Source organism: Protopterus annectens, chromosome 10.part0 (genome assembly GCF_019279795.1).
Source record: "Protopterus annectens isolate FY-2018-M chromosome 10.part0, PAN1.0, whole genome shotgun sequence".
NCBI classification, from domain to species: domain Eukaryota; kingdom Metazoa; phylum Chordata; order Ceratodontiformes; family Protopteridae; genus Protopterus; species Protopterus annectens.
In genome coordinates, this window is record NC_056744.1 from 1,636,503,718 (window position 1) to 1,636,521,182 (window position 17,465).

General features: G+C 43.7%; 1 protein-coding gene across 1 annotated transcript in view; it reads right to left on the bottom strand.

Annotated features, from left to right (window-relative positions):
• LOC122813824 (complement factor B-like) overlaps positions 1 to 17,465 on the bottom strand; it is a 436,913-nt gene that overhangs the window by 20,776 nt on the left and 398,672 nt on the right. Inside the window, exon 17 of the mRNA XM_044086351.1 lies at positions 17,009 to 17,058. Within this exon, the coding sequence (XP_043942286.1) occupies positions 17,009 to 17,058 (50 nt within the window). The remainder of the gene's footprint in view (positions 1 to 17,008; positions 17,059 to 17,465) is intronic.

A 17,465-nucleotide genomic window follows, 5' to 3' on the forward strand; every position in this document is an offset into this window, starting at 1 on the left:
CAGTTACAGGCTTTGTCCACAGTTGCTGCTATGTATTTGTAGTTATGGTGTGACTGGGATGGAAGTTGTAACATCACACACAGGGTTATGGACTTCACACCTATGACTGTACCTGTTTAGTAGGTTGTCCATCATTGTGCCCCATACATGCTGTGGTCCTCAGATGGTTTGTGTTGCACTGTTATTGTAAGGCTACATGTTGGCCATAGCTCTAAAACTCTTACAGACATCTGGACAGGCCCATATATAACAGCCGGACACAGGCCCAGACATGGGGACAGGGTCTTAATATTGCTCTTCCAAATGTAGACAGTTGGTAGAATGGTTTTGTATTAGCTTAAATTTTCTTATGGGTATGAAGTCTGCACCTCAGATGTCTGTCATTGATGTTTTCACATCAACCTTTATTGGTTTGCAAATTGTTTGCCAGGCAAATGCAATGCTATGACAAGTAGAACAGATATATGAGGCATATGTGTGGACATTCTGTGTAACCCTGTCATTCCAGTGGTATGGATGGTGCCCACTGACTTGTTGTCAGTGCTGACACAGTAATGTGGCAGCCTTTATATCCTGGCACTAGACTGACTTGCCACAACCTTCTGTTCTACTAGACACCATCTAGATTACTCAGAGATGTGTACTGTCCATATGTATGATGCCCTGTCCTTCCATTGTCCAGCTTTCCTGCAGTAACAAATATTGACTTCTGGGCAGTGTGTACAACTCCTACTGTTGGTGTAGTTGATATGCAAAATAGTTGCCATGGCCAGTCTCAAACCATGGATCCCATTAACCACAGTACTGTACTTAGACCACTAAGCCACAACAACCACCAGTCAGTGCTGTGTACTTCCTGGCACTATTGACCACGCACATACAAAGCACATTGACCCCTGCATATTGGGGAAATGGAACAAGTTAGCAGGCTGATTGGGACATCCCTGGGAATGTGTGGTCTTCTGCTATTACCTTAGAAACATAAATGCTACTGCAGTTCTATGGGAACACGGGTGTGTTGGGGGTAGGGGAGCATATCTCTCAACTGTACACATTTCAGCAGACTGTCTAGATGTTTGCCTCATATTTTGGGCACATTTTTCATAATACTGTGGTTGTCTGGAAAAATACTGGCAAATCATTAAAGACTGAAATTAGGAAGTAATGACAGACATTTGAGTTTCAGACTTCTTGCCCTTCAGAGAATTCATGTTACTGCAAAACCTGTTATAATATCAAATTTGTATGAGCAATATTTCATAACTGTCCCTATTTTGGGCCCTTTGCCACACATTTCTTTATGGCTTTGTACAGATGTCTTGCTGTAAGAGGTTGAGAGGTATGTATGGGACTCCAACACTGACATCCATGCATCTGTCCTATGACCCCGCTGCTTGTTAGTCCCTCACATATACTGTAGTGAGTTTTGCTGCCTTGGGGACTGCTGCATATTCTGGGGCAGCCAGTATTTGGCAGACAGTTCCTGTTGTCCCACATAGCTGTCAGTTGTCTGCTACTATCCCAGTAACCCGCTCCATTCCCTTGCATACATGCAGGAATACCATACATATGCTATTACAGTTTACTACCCCATTTATTTGTTAAGAAGAGTGACTTAACTTGTGCCTGCAGCAGTTGAGAGGACAGTGCTTCAGGGCTGACTCTGTCAGATGCACCCAGTACACAGTCTATACATGGCAAGGTATAGGTAGTGTGATGTGGGTGGCATCCTTTTTACTTTGTGTATGTGAGCCGGAGTGAGGTGTCAGTCACTGAGTCCCTAGGTTGTCAGTGTATGTGCTACGCATTACCTCTTTGCCAAGGCCAGGGCATACTAGGCACTACTACATCTGCCTACTGGGACAGGCTCAGGGGGTTCCTTCTCCAGGTCCCCCTGTGCCTGTGGGGACCTTGGCAATGGTGGGGGGCTGTGCGTTCCTTCCCTCTGATGTTCCTGCCACAGCTGTTTCCACATGATCATATTGTGTAGCATGGCACATACTATGAACATGTGTGCACATGTAGCTGAAGAGTACTGCAGGGCTCCACCAGATATGTCAAGACAGCAGAACCATGGCTTGAGCAGCCTAAACACATGCTCTACGATGTTCCTAGTTTGTGCGTGTGCCTCATTATGGCATTGTTCTGTGGGTGTGTGTGCATTTCTGATGGGTGTCATCATTCACGGGTCCAGTGCGTAGCCAGCATCCCCCATTAAAGTGCTGTATGGGATGTCCTGCCTAGCAAATGCCTGGTACAGCTGTGATGCATGTCAGATGTGGGAGTCATGATAACTACCAGGGCTGCCAGCACACACATTGATGATAATGCCATGGGCATTGTACACGACCTAGGAGTTGATGGGGAGTGATACCCCTTGTGGTTGACTTAGACTCTACCCTCCTCACCGGGTGGTGCTTTGATGTTCACATGAGTGCAGTCTATGGCACCCAGTATCTCTGGGTAGTATGCTACACAGTGGAAGAGGCCCATATTGCTGGTACTCTCCTTAGAGGTGCTGGGGAAATAAATGTGCTCACTGGCATGTGTTAGCATGACATCCAGAACTGGTGGAGTACCCCAGATGCAGATGCCTGTGAGACCCCTATGATGTCCCCAGTAGGTCTTTGGAAAGTACCTGTAGCTAATATTCATAAGGCTACACATACCTTTGCTTCCACTGGGATGGGTTCCCCTCTGTTGGCTCTGGGCTGAGGTGAGGCCGGCAGAGTTGCTGTAGTATGTCCCTGTCCACCCTGTATCGCTCTACTATCTCCAGCTCATGTTGCCCCTGAAAGGTTACCCTGGGCCTGAACACTGTTCTTCTTCTCAATCTGGGCCTATTGTCAGCATCATCATCATCACTGACCTCAGCCTGTAGCACGTACAGATGTAGCAGAGCATCAGCAGCCCCTATCATTCTGTCAGTTAAAATTTCTAAGTGTGTAGTCCAATGGTGAGAGTATGTGGGAAAAATCAGATTGAGGGGTGTATGCATACTTTATAGTGGTGTGCTGCAGATGCAGCCTGTGTGATTGGCTGACTATGATACAATTCACCTGCCAGCTATATTATTGAGGGTTTGAATGGGCTAGTGTTACAGGAACAGGACTTATCAGTCATTTATACTTGATTGGCTTTTCCACGTTATTTCCTTTTATTTATTTTTTTAATTTCCTCCACTGCTAAGCCCAGTGGCACTCCGCTCAAACCTGTGGCTCTAGTGTAAACATTGCTCAGCAGTTTAGACCCTTCCGTGTACATGGGCATGCTTAGCTTTTCTTTAACTTACTAAAACATGCACAGCAGGACTATGTATAGCTTAGCCATCCAGACATGCCCTCCTGCTTAGCTGTGCTTAGTTGAGTGCAAACAGGTGCTCCTCAGCTCCAATCCGCTGAAATATGCCGTTACACACCCCTTTTTCCTGGTACCTATCTGTTCTGTCTACACCAACACAGTTCTAGCCATACCACAGTTAATACTTATGGACATGGTAGTCCTTTTTGCGATTCAATAAACCTGCCTCATTTACATACACCTAATTGCATATACCCTGGATACAGCACTATGCCAGGGCCTGTCTCCTTAGCAATCACTACAACCTGCCATTGTATAACTCTGCATGCTGACCACTATAATGGAATAACTTTACATACCTTTATATTTCATATTTTACACATTTTATTTTTTTTTCAAAAATAGCATGTTTATGTGCTGCTGCGCACTGCTTAAACATGGCATATATATTAAAAAAAAGATAAATTTTTCATACATTGCATTCAATTTTTCATCTCAATGGCCATAGATTTGGCCATTTGCATGCCTACTGTCATATATACAACCTTTTATTTTGGCTGTTACAGTCCCTGTTTCAATTTTATAGTCCAATACACAGTTAGTAACTGTGTATATTTTTCCTGTAGACACGGCACCTACATGGATGCCTTTCTGATTGCTGGATCACAAAATCACCTCATTCTCATGGTTTTCACTGGCAGATGAGGTGATTTGCATTCCGCGGACACCTCTGTGTTCACAGTGTTCGCATTCTCGTGCACACCCCCAGCCCTGTTTCCTGGATCGTTTGGTGGCCATATTCTGTGTTGAGGCCACAACACTATTCCTACACAGAGAATCACTCCATGTAGGGTTTATTGAATTAACCCCAAATACTTACAGGTACAGAGATATAAATCAAACATATAACATTATAACATTTCAGCACAACATTTTTCAGTGATCTTGAATTACAGTGCAGAGTGTAGCAAAAGTCTTAAAATTAGAGTGCATAGTATAGCAGTGATCTTAGACAAGATTTTGATGGAACACAGTCAGGGTAGTAGTACACAAGTATTAGATATTTAGAAGTAATCTATCCCAGATCATGGGGGGCTTGTTGGCTAAAGGATATCTTTCCTTAGGCTGGGCTAGAGCAAGGGCATATCCAAGTTTTGTTTAAATGTGCTTTAAGGATCTCTTTGAATTGTGTAGTATTGGTGGTTGTTTTTACATTTAGGGGCAGAGAATTCCAAAGTTTAGCTATGCAGTTAGATGTCACGAGAAACACAGTAAAGGTGAGCAATTAACTGGAAAACCAAGTGCTGAGACAGCAGTAATAATGCCTGCAGGCTAGCTGATCACTAAAGCTCTAAAAAGGTATCTGCTCTTTGGAGCAGGGGGTATGGAGGCCTTGACTATGATCCAAATAACCCTGGATTAATTTCTAGCCTGTTTGCCTGTCAGTAATGCAGATGTGGTAACATGCTGGAGTGTACATGGTGCCTTGGAATCTAGTGAAGAGTTGACCTGTGGGCTGACACATTGTCTGGAGTGCATAAGGGGGGGAGGGTCACCACTGCATGTAGAGATGTGGCTGTCACACAGTGCTCAATATAGACTCACTTACACTGATACTATGCAGAATGCCAGGGAGTTGAAACCAAGCAAAATGATGCTGCAGCTATAATGCTCTCATTTACTTTCCACCTTGCCATGCCCCCTTATAAAATTAACATGTTCTATCAGCAATAGGAAGCTAATAGGTTATGGCCCTGGAGCCTTTACAAGCCTAGCCCATAGAATTACCCTGGCATCATGTTATCCGACCTTAGTTCCCAGTGACTCTGTCATGTAGCGCCACTGGAGTGATCCCCGGGGTGAATTTTCTATTTCCAATCCAGTCATTAAGATTTCTCTTGAAGAGGGTCACTGAGGTGCTCTGTTTGACATGTATGGGAAGTCTATTCCATAGCATGGGCAGACTCTGGGTTATGAACCTGTCCCTCCAGCAAGTTCTGCTGATTGTGGTAATGAGGTCGAGGTCACTGGAGCATGTGGTGCGGAGGGATTGATATTTCTTTAGATGTAACATTTCTAACAGAGCTGGGTCAGACAAGGCTTTGTAAGTCAAGCAGAGATCGCCTCTAAGTAGGCAATATGAGACAGAGAGTAGTTGAAGTTTTTTGAGTCTGTCCATATAGGACAAGTGTTTAAGGCCTAGGATCCTCTTTGTGAGGTACTTTTGTGGCCTCTCCAGTTGTTGCAGGTGTCTAGTGAGGTACATGCCAAATGGGGTATTGTAATCGATAATTGGCCTAATGAGGGAAGAGTAGAGGGAGACAATGACCATTTTCTTCCTAGATGCAAAACCCTTAGTAATGAGATGTGTCACATAGAAGGACTTTCTGACCACAGTGGCAATGTGGTGGTCAAAAGAGAGGTTGCAGTCAACCTGTGTTCTCAGATCTCTTATAACGTCTTCTGTGTTCAGTGGACTACCATCGATGTGGTAATTCATGAGAACTGGGTTTTTCCCAAAGGGAATGACGACACATTTTTTGGCATTGAGCTTAAGGCCATGGTTCTGACACCAGTCGTTGGTCTCAGTGAGGCCTTTCTTTAGGATGTCAACATCACTTGGGGAGTTAATAATGGCTCCCAAGTTGCAATCGTCCTCGAACTTTGTCAGCCAGAGTCCCTTTGTGTTGGCCTGGACTTCTGAGAAGCAGATACCAAACAGGAGAAGACCCATGACTGATCCCTGTGGGACTCCACTCATGAGTGGTCGGCAGTCTGACTTGGAGTCAGCTATTTCACACTGTGGGTTCTATCTGTGGCCAGTTTGCAACCCACCTAGTGATATAGGGGTTGATGCCTAGCTTAGTGAGTTTCCTGAGTGGGGAATGGTATCAAAGGCCTTGGCCAGATCAAGGTAGGCTATATGAACCACCTTGCCTTCATCCACATCTCTGATAACTGATTCAAAGAAGATGACCAAGTTCAGCAGGCATGATCTACCCTTCACAAAACCAAACTGTGTGGGATCCAGAGTTTGGAGATTACCTATATCCTTGTTTATTAGGTCCATGATGATGCGTTCCATAGCTTTGCATATCAGACTTGTCAGGCTAATGGGGCAATAGTTCCCAGGGTCTGTAGTCACTCCTCCTTTGTGGAGAGAGATGACTGTAGCAGTGTGCCATTCGATAGGGACAAAGCCTGAGGTGAGGCTGTGATTGAACAGGCCACACAGGTGAGGGTGCCAGTTCACTCTGTAGTTCATATAGAACACAGCCATGGATACTGTCAGGCCCCATAGAAGCTGTATTCCTGGCCTTGGACAGTGCTGTTTTAACCTGTGCAGCAGTAATATTGGGTGCCTGGCAATCTATTAGTATTATGACTGGTCCTTTGGGGGGGGGGTAAAGTTGGCACTGAATCTGTCGGACAGTATATTGGCAATATCTGTTGACTCGGTATAGGAGGTACCATTGTGCAGTAGCTCAGAGCAAATCTGGGTATTGGTGTGGAGATTCTTTACATGACTATAGAAGGCCTTGTGGTTGTCTTTACTATTTGTTGCAATTCTGTTTTCATAGCTAGCTTTAGAGGATTTGATGAGGGATCTCAACTTTTTGTTGAGGCTGATAAGGGAGTTTTTCCAGTCTTGGGACTTTACCTTATTCCACATCAGTTTCCTCCTTCTGTTGTAGAGTTTGTTTACGGCAGGGGACCACCACATTGGCTTCTTTTTTTTTGGAGGAGAGCATCTTGGTTCAATTGAGTATGGCAAGATCCATGCATTTGTGTACGTGTTCGTACAGTGCATTGGTGTATGATTCGGTGGTCATGCAACTATTCTCCATTTGCATGGGTGCTGTGAAGTTAGCCACCTCTGTTTTTAGGAGCCCAGAGTTAGCTTTGGAGAAATTTTTCATGGTAGTTACCTTTGTGGGGGTGGGGGGTGGGAGGGATGTCGATTTCCAAGGTGATTGGTTTGTGGTTGAATCTAACCAGGGAGGAGTTGACTATTGGTGTAAAGCAATGGTCGCTCATGTTAGTAATGACCAGGTCAAGGATGCTGCTACCTCTAGAGGGGGTAAGAACAAGCTGGTCCAAGGCATTGGAATTAATGAATTCCAGGAAACATTGGCCAAGTGTATTGGTACATGAGTAGTTTTCCCAGTTAATGGAGGGGTAGTTGAAGTCACCCAGTATGAGAGTGTTAGGTTGGACCCTAATATACTCCAGGGTGCTTAGGAACATGGAGTCAGTCTTGGGACATGGTTTGGGACCTATAACAGGCTATGACTTGAATTGCTGTCTTACCCAATGTTAGCTGCACCTGAAGTATCTCTGATGCATTATGTTGGGCTACCAGTCTAGAGATGTGCACATCCTTTATGAATGTGGAAACACCACCACCTTTGGTGCTTCGATCCAAGTTCTGGGGCCAAAAGGTGTGGAATGAGTTTTAGCCTGGTAGTGCAGGGGTGCTTCCTGCTGCCTTGAACCAGGTCTCTGTTACAGCACAAATGTCGATGTTCTCCATTTTAAGGAGTGCTTTGTGCAAGTGCATTTTGAGATTTAGACTTCTAGCGTTGAGCAGCATGATCCTCAGATTGCTTTTGTTTGTAGCTGTTACTGTGGAAATTTGGTCTTTGGAACACTGCCTAAAAAGGCACTATAGAGGTAGCAAGAGCCTTGGCCAGTATCTGTAAGCTCAGAGGTGACAGATGCAGGCCATCTCTGGAAAGCATTGAGGTCTGTCAATCATGTCATCCCAGGTAGACAGATACTGGATCCCCTTAGAATGACACCAAAAACTTAGCCAATTGTTGAAATCAATCATTTTCTGCTTGTACTTTGATATCATTCTGGGTGATGGTAGGATGCTGCTCAGTGCTAGGTTCAAATCTGCCTGAGCTACATAATCTGAGAGCTCCTCCATGTCTCTTTTCATGTTGTTCATGGAGGTATGTCTCCAGTCATTCACACCCACATGTACAATGACAGAGTCATATTTGTACCTGTTGTTGAGGGGCCTGAGTGCGTGCATTATGTGGTGGATCCTGGCACCTGACAGGCAGCTGACTGTTACTTTCTCCTTATTCAACCTAGTCAGTGGGAGATCAGTGTGCCTCACTATAAAGTCACCTATGACTAGTGTGCTAGGCATGCTGTTTTTCCTTAGGGACTTTGGTTAAGTGGCACACCTTTTAGGAGAGTTATGTGTCTTGTGACTGGTGTTGTGTTGTGGTGGTAGAGTGCATTTCTGCCTTGGAGGTCTCTGCTGTTTGGGTAGATTTTTATTGAGAGCCTCCACGGAGGTGGGTGTGTGCTTTATGTTTTTATGTAAAGGCAGTGCTGGTGTGTGTTCTGGAGGGATATGTGTTCCATGTGGTGTGGTGCAAGTGTTGACCTTCTCCTCTCGACCAGTTATTCCGGTCTTGGCTGGAGAGTGCGTGGCTTCCAGTTTGGATATATAAGTTCATCACTTGCAAGTCTATGTGTTGGGAAGTAAGAGGAGAAGGTTGTTGGTGTACATGAGGCAGTTGCTACATTGCCTCAGGATGCCCAAGTTCACCAGGTTAATAGGAGAAGGCACAGGGAACTGATCTTTAGACATGTCTGAAGGGTTGGGCATTAATAATAAGTACTGGAGCTGTTTCCTTGTGGAACATTTTAGTGCTTGTAGCGCTTTTGTGTGTACAATAATTGCTACAAGAAGTTTGGTAAAGTGCTAGACTAATAAGCTAGTAAAAATGCAGGAGAGGAGAGAACTAGCAGATCTAAGGGAACATTTGAAGAGCAGACTTTGGCACCTCTCAGAAGCTTAAAAACAGTCCTGGATACAGCAAATCTATATCTGGATTCGACTAGTTACAGGAAAGGCAGGAAACAAGCACAAATGTGGGCTTTTAAACCAGAAAGTTGAAAGAGATGGAAAAACTGCCGAAATGGCCAATAAACTACAAATTCTGGGTCAGAAACTACTCCTCTTGTGGTAGATAGGCTACCTTGTGCTTACCACTCCCACTGATAAGCTAGAAGGCTTCCCTCCAACACAGAAAGGCTGGGGGGGGGGGGGCTCAGAAGCTTACATACAGTCCTGGATACAGCAAATCTGTATCTGGACTAGACTAGTTATAGGAAAGGTTGCAAACAGCCCTGGATACAGCAAATCTGTATCTGGACTAGACTAGTTATAGGAAAGGTTGCAAACAGTCCTGGATACAGCAAATCTGTATCTGGACTAGACTAGTTATAGAAAAGGTGGGAAACAAGCACAAATGCAGGCTTTTAAACTAGAAAGTTGAAAAAGATGGAAAAAACTGCCCAAATGGCCAATAAACTACAATTTCTGGGCCAGAAACCACTCCTCTTGTGGTAGATAGGCTACCTAGTACTTACCACTCCCACTGATAAGCTCAAATGCTTCCCTCAACACAGAAAGGCTTGGGGGGCACAGAAGCTTACAAATACTCCTGGATACAGCAAAATTGTATCTGGACTAGACTAGTTACAGGAAAGGCAGGAAACAAGTTCAAACATGGGCTTTTAGACCAGAAAGTTGAAAGAGATGGAAAAACTGCCCAAATGGCCAATAAACTATAATTTCTGGATCAGAAACCACTCCTCTGTCTGTCTGGGTATGCTGTACCAGATAGGGAGGCAAGTGAATGGGGGGGGGGGGGCACTAGCCAGCTGCAGATAGTCCAGCTGCCACAGAAGGTAATTAATAAATAAATAAATAATTAATTATTGGCCCAAAATATGGCAAGACTGCATACTTTGCAGTGTCAGTCACAATTTTCAAGGCCCAAATAAGATGCAAATAAGCACCAGAATTCAGAAACTTGCATTGATGACCAGCACCATAACAAGTATGGAGAGAATGGGGCTCCTGTCCTAGACACCAAATTGTAGGGTACTCTGAATGGTAGCAAAAAAAAAATTGACAGACTACAGAGTGACAAGTAAAACAGTTGTATGCTGTCTAAATGTTGAACTGCTTTTTTTATGTACGTAAACTACCTTTAAACAAACACAAGAGATAGACAGCCTTTAATATTGCTCTTAATAAAGTTTGTCAGCTTGGAAGCTGTTATTAAGTAATCATCACTAAATAGGTGTGCTGCCTAGGTTGTCAATTTCTTTTGCAACAGCTGTGACGGCCACAATTCAGTTCAGTAAATTTCTGTATTTTGTTGTTCCATTGCTGTGTACCAGATTTGTAGCTGCAGTCCTCATTGCATTCAGCCATCCCCTTCAGCTTTCATGCTAACTATGAAGCTATGCAGGTAAGCAGGCAGTTTCACAGCATGTGCTAGCCAGTTCTGTATGTTGTTTTCCATAGTGTAATAGTATAACCCTTGGAATGTCTGGGAACTCTTCCTTTGTACGGTGTACAGTGTTGCCCTGCTAAGAACACAAAGCACAGATGTGCGGCCCATTCCTCCAACACCTCCAAATGTACTCTTAAAGTCTAAACCACAATTAAATATTATAGCATAGAGATACATCATTCAGTATGTGGTCACAAGAAGAACTGAAACAGAAATTCTGCATATTATAAAACAAATTATATCAGTGCTAATGAAATGTCCAAAAGCTGAAACATTTTGAACTCACTTTTTTTTCTTTAGTCATGTTATAACTGTCCACGCTTTCATATTTTCTTCATCTTGGTGGAATTTTTATAACTCTGAAAATCATCTGCTACATTACCTGTCAACAGATTATTTTCCATTTTTCCACAAAATATGGCACATTTTGAGTCTATTGACTCATTTATTATTTAATGTTATAATCTCTCAGTGTCTTCTGATAATATAGTTAATAATTTCTGAATCCAAAAAAATCATACCTCTCAACTGTCTAGACTTTTGCAGAATGTCCTTATTTTTACCTCATATTTTTCTCTGTTCCTCAAAAAATTAGAATTTTTCTGGCAAACCATTGGGCCTTAAAGTGACTAAATAATGACAGAGATTTGAGTTACAGACTTCATATCCTTCCAAAACTGCATGCTAACAGATGTTTGTCTTTTCGGCTTTTCCCGGTTAGGGGTTGCCACAGCGGAACTCCAGTCCACTAATGATTGGCAGTAGATTTTTATGGTGCCGAGTTGCCAGCCCGATGCCCAACCTTCAGCAAAAGCATGCCCATTCACGCATGTCTTTTGGAGGCCACTCGACCACGGGGAGGACATGCAGACTCCACACAGAAGGCACTCCAGCCGAGAATCAAACAGGAGAATCTCTTGCTGTGAGGCAACAATGCTACCGCTGCACCACCGCGGGATATAAAACTGCATGCTAACAGAAAACCTGTTATTTTAGCAACTTCTTAAGTTTGTAAGAGCAATATTTAAAATCTGTTCCTATTTTGGGGCCTTTGCACCCCCCAGCATTATTTTTGGCTTCTTATACTAACAGTTCGAGACATACACAAAAACACTTTAATGAAATCTCTGGTATGGAAGATACAATCTTGTGTGCATGAGTGTTTGTGATTTAGTGTGTGTGCTAGCCTGTGTAACCGATTTATTACTGTTTCCTGCATTTCTGTGTACTTTCTATCACAAAAAAAAATATATATATCCTTGTTTTCCTGCCTCTCCTCGACTAGTTTAGATCAGTATACAGGCTTTGCTGTATTCTGGGCTGTGGTGTAGTTCCTGTGTTGTCCATTGCCTTACTTGGATAGAAGGAAGTTTCTTTGCTCACCAGTGGGAGTGGGGAGCCTTGAGCAGCCTATCTGTCCCTGAAGGAGTGACCTCAGCACAAGAGCTTGTAGTAATTGGTTGTTTTGGACCATTTCCAGCTCTTTTGAAGTTCCCTGTTTAAAATCCGTGTTTGCGCAGCTTTGCGCGATTGTGCGCATAGCGCAGCACCGGTTAAACAAGGTTAAACTTTTTCTGGCTCTGCCAAGTCTGCTCTTCAAATTTTCCCTTAAGTAAGCTCTACTCTTAGAATTATCAGTCTACTTGCTATATTATAAGCCTAGCACTTGTTCTCAAAACCTCTCTTCTAAGTAAGCACTCTCAAACTAAAGTAAGCACTACATCCACCTACCACCCCTGTGAATACCCACTTCCCTTAAAGGCACAGCACTCCCTTATACTATTCTAGCATGTCGAGTGGTGGATCACTGGCATCCTCTCCGGTTCAGCTGGTTAATCAGGGAATCTTGAGACAATGCTACAATTGTCTCATGTACACAGACAACCCTCGCCTCCTCCCAACAAACACAAATACATGTGAGAGATGCAACTATATAGCCAAACTGGAGGCTGAACTCTCTCAACTCAGGACTGGCAAGACCAGACAGGAGGAGAAGGTAACCACACACACAGCAAACCCATTCCCACATAGACCTACCACAATTGCAAACCAAACACATAATAACACAAAGACATACTTGAAGGCTCTAATAAAAAACTTACCAAAACAACAGAGGCTCCCAAAGCAGACACGCAAAAATCCACCACCTCAAAACATAACACATGAAACACATACTTCAATAAAGCAGTGTGTCAAACAATCACAACCCTTAAGGCCAAACACCATGCCTGATACACTAGTAATTGGTGACTCTATAGTCAGACACACTGGCGTTCTGCTTACCAGGCTGAACAAGGAGAGGGTAACAGTGAGCTGCCTGTCGGGAGCTAGGATCCGCCACATAGCACATGCACTCAGGTCACTCCAAAGCAAGTACAAATATGACTCCGTCATTGTCCATGCCGGCGTGAATGACCTGAGACGTACCTCCCTGGACTACATGAAAAGAGACATAGAGGAGCTCTCTGATTATGTAGCCCAGGCTGGTATGACCCTGACCCTGAGCAGCATCTTGCCCTCACCAAGAATGATGCCACAATACAAGGACAAGATGATCAGCTTTAATAATTGGCTCAATTACTGGTGTCATTCTAGGGGGATCCAATGTCTGTCTGCTTGGGATGACATGCTGGACAAGCCACACTGTTTCGCAAGGGACAGCTTGCACCTGTCATCACTGGGCTTCCGGATATTGTCTAAGGCTCTTGCCACCCCCATAGTGCCTTTTTTTAGGCAAGGCTCAAAAGACAAACCCATCTCCTTAGAAAACAAAAATGGAAAAAAACTAAGGGTAATGCTGCTCAACGCCAGAAGTCTAAATCTCAAGATGCAGGATCTCGAAGCACTCCTCAGTATGGAGAGCATCAATGTCTGTGCAGTAACTGAAACCTGGTTCAAGGCTCCTGAGAGCACCCCAGCTCTACCAGGCTATACCTCGTATCATGCATTTTGGCCCCAGAACTCGGGCCGAACCACAAAGGGAGGGGGAGTGTCCATATTCATCAAGGACACCCACACCTCCAGGTTAGTGGCAACACATGAAGCATCAGAAACCATCCAGGTGCTACTAACCGTAGGCAAAACTGCTATACAACTGGTAGCATGTTACAGACCACCCTCCCAATCTCAGGAATCCCATTCAGCCTTCCTGAAGACAATGAAGGATATAAATGTCTCACCAAATACCATCATATTGGGAGACTTCAATTACCCTAACATAGACTGGGTGCATTATTCTAGCCCTAACACCCTAGCCCAAAGGTTCCTGGAATTCATTAACTCAAATGCAATGGAACAGCTAGTCACCTCTCCCACAAGAGGAGAAAATATACTAGAACTGATCATCACAAACATGGGGACAAAATGCTCCACACCAGAAGTATACCCCTCACTAGTGAGATCTGACCACAAACTAATCACCCTGGATATTCATATCCCACCTCCACCCCCAGCACAAAAGACTACAGTGAGAAACTTCTCAAAAGCCAACTTTACACTTCTCAAGACTGAGATGGTACCCTTTAAGCCCCCTGGGCCAGAGGAAACCACATCCCACAATGCTGAATCCTTCACAAATGCTTTCTACGGACATCTCCAAGAATGCATGGATCATGCAATCCCAAATAAAACCAAGACCCTCTCCACCAAGGGCAGGCATCCTGTCTGGTGGACCCCAGCCATAAACAAACTGTATAACAAAAGAAGTAAGCTACTGCAAGACAGAGCAAAATCCCATAAAGGGAAGGCATCTCTGACCAGCACTAGCAAAAAACTATGTTCACTCATAAAAACATCCAAGGCCAACTTTGAGAGAAAAATCGCTAAGGACACTAAAGATAACCATAAGGCCTTCTTCAGCTACATTAGAAACCTGGGCAGAAACCCTCAGATATGCTCAGAGTTAGTTCATAATGACAAAAAATACACTGAACCCACAGATATTGCCAACATACTGGCAGACAGGTTCAGTGCAAACTTCTCCCCTCCCTCATCCCCAAAAGAAGAAATATTTATCCCAGCTGAATGTAACCTCCCTGTCATCTCAGATGTCCAGGTGAGAGTCGCTCTCAGCAAAGCTAAAAACACAGCATCTATGGGACCAGACGGTATCCCGGGTTGTGTGCTACGTAATCTCCAAGAGGAGCTAAACCCGCACATAAGAATGCTGTTTAACCTTAGCCTTACTACAGGATATGTACCTGAACACTGGTGTACAGCAACAGTGGTCCCACTCCACAAAGGAGGCTCCTCTACAGACCCTGGAAACTACTGCTCCATAAGCTTAACCAGCCTGGTCTGCAAAGCTATGGAAAGAATCATTATGGAACTCATAAACAGAGACATCGGGGACCTACAGTCACTTGATCCTACCCAGTTCGGCTTTGTAAAGGGCAGATCCTGCCTTTTGAACCTGGTTGACTTTTTTGAAACAGTCAATAGAGCCATTGATGAGGGCAAAGCAGTCCATACAGCCTACCTGGACTTGGCTAAAGCCTTCAACACAATACCCCACTCAAGCATCATAGACAAGCTCAACAGCTTAAATGTAAACCCATATGTCTCAAGATGGGTTACAAACTGGCTAAAGGACAGAACCCATAAAGTCAAAATCGCTGGAGCTATGTCAGACTCAAAGCCAGCCACAAGTGGTGTCCCACAGGGCTCTGTCCTGGGACCCCTCTTGTTCGGCATTTATTTCTCAGATGTGAAAGCAAACATAGGAGGATTGTGGCTGACAAAGTTCGCAGATGACTGCAAACTAGGCGCCATAGTCGATACACCTGCTGACACATGCATCCTACAGAAAGGCCTTACTGAGACGGACAACTGGTGCCGAAGTCATGGCCTTAAACTAAATGCCAAAAAATGTATAGTCATCACCTTTGGTAAAAACAAAGTACCCACAAATTATCACATAGGCAGTAACCCATTGAGTATGGAAAAAGTAATCAGAGACCTGGGGACCCAAGTTGACAGTGACCTCTCATTCGACACCCATGTTGCCAAAGTGGTTAGAAAGACCTTCTACCTTGCCGACCTTATCATGAAGGGATTCACATCCAGATCAAAGGAGGTCATTGTACCCCTATACTCCTCCCTTATCAGGCCCATGATTGAGTACAATGCCCCATTTGGTATGTACCGCATCCGGCACCTGCAGCAGCTGGAGAGACCCCAAAAGTACCTCACCAAGAGGATCAAGGGTCTCCAACATATGTCATATGCTGCCAGACTAAAGAAACTCCAACTCTATTCAGTAGCATACCGCCTACTCAGAGGTGATCTATGCCTGACGTACAAGGCCATGTCCAATCAGGAATTGATGGACATGCTCCATCTCAAAAAATCCAAATCCATCAGAACCACGAGAGCTAAAGATCTAAACCTCAGCACAAATATGAATAGGACATGCTAGAGGGACAGATTCATAATTCAGAGGCTTCCCACACTCTGGAACAGGATCCCAGTTCATGTTAGGCAAAGCCCCTCACTGACTCTCTTCAAGAGAAATCTTGACGAGTGGATGGGAGATCATAGGTTTACCCCGGGGGTCATCTCTGTGTCACTACTAGACAGAGGCACAGTAAACTAAATCTATACTTTTGTACCATTACATAGGGTGGCGAAAGCCGCATACACTATGGCTAGGCTTATAAATGCCCTAGGGCAGATAGCCTAGTACTAAACTATGAAACTATTTAATAAAATAGTTAAACAAGCTCCGGGTGACACATTTTATTTATGAAATGGTAGTGGATCCAGGCATACAATGGCTGGCCATCATTTTTCTTCTTCTCCACCAACCCTCTATAACACTGCTCTAGACTCCCCTGAATGCTGTGATAGTACAAAAATATCCATTCCTTTTATCCTTCTTGAGAATTACCGCTACTCTCTGGGATATCTTAGTCTTATCTTTCCATCCATCCTTTTGAATTCTCTCATGTGGACTGTTACACCACATACGAAGCCCTTGCTAATACACTAAATGACCCCTGCTTATATCTTGTGACTATTTAAGTATTGCCACGCATGTAGGTAAGTCAAAACCTTATGATAAGAAATGTTATTTATATAACATCCCAAGATGTGCTGCACACGTGTAATGGACTGCTGCTGCTGCTACAGCAAATGATCACTGTAATGTTTATCTCATGTATACTTACTCAGGTTCATAATTCCAGCCAATCGCAGTACATGCTTATCTTATGAATTCTTAATCAGTTTCATAATTCCAGCCAATCACAGTACATGCTTATTTTATAAATGCTTAATCAGTTTCATAATTCTAGCCAATCACAGCGCATGTTTACCTGATGAATACTTAATCAGTTTCATAACTCTACAATGAGTCTCACTACATTTCATGACATTACCTGAATCCATCTGTCGTGTATCCTCACCATGAACGGTCCTCCAGAGTCCCCTGAAAAAACAAATATCATGAAGCATGTATGTATTAAGTCTTGGTATTGTGTTGACATTTATGATCTAAAATTTGCAGTTATTAGTAAGGGTTGTCATCATCATTATTATTATTATTATTGTTTTATTTATTAATCTATAGTAATTATGTGGCATTGTAACCTGCACCTTACTTCACCAAATGTCTACAACTGCCATTGTGTCCTGTGAGGTAGGATTTACTGCAGATCTTCAGCCTACAGTTTTCTTCTTTGTTGTATAACATGCAGTTGCATTTTGATAAATATGGATGTTTGCCTATGGTTCATAATATATCTGCTGAAATGGCCACATTGCAGTCTGCACTAGGGTAACCACACCATAACGTGCCTTTACTATTTTTATAAAGAAAAGCAGGTGTTCTGGTGG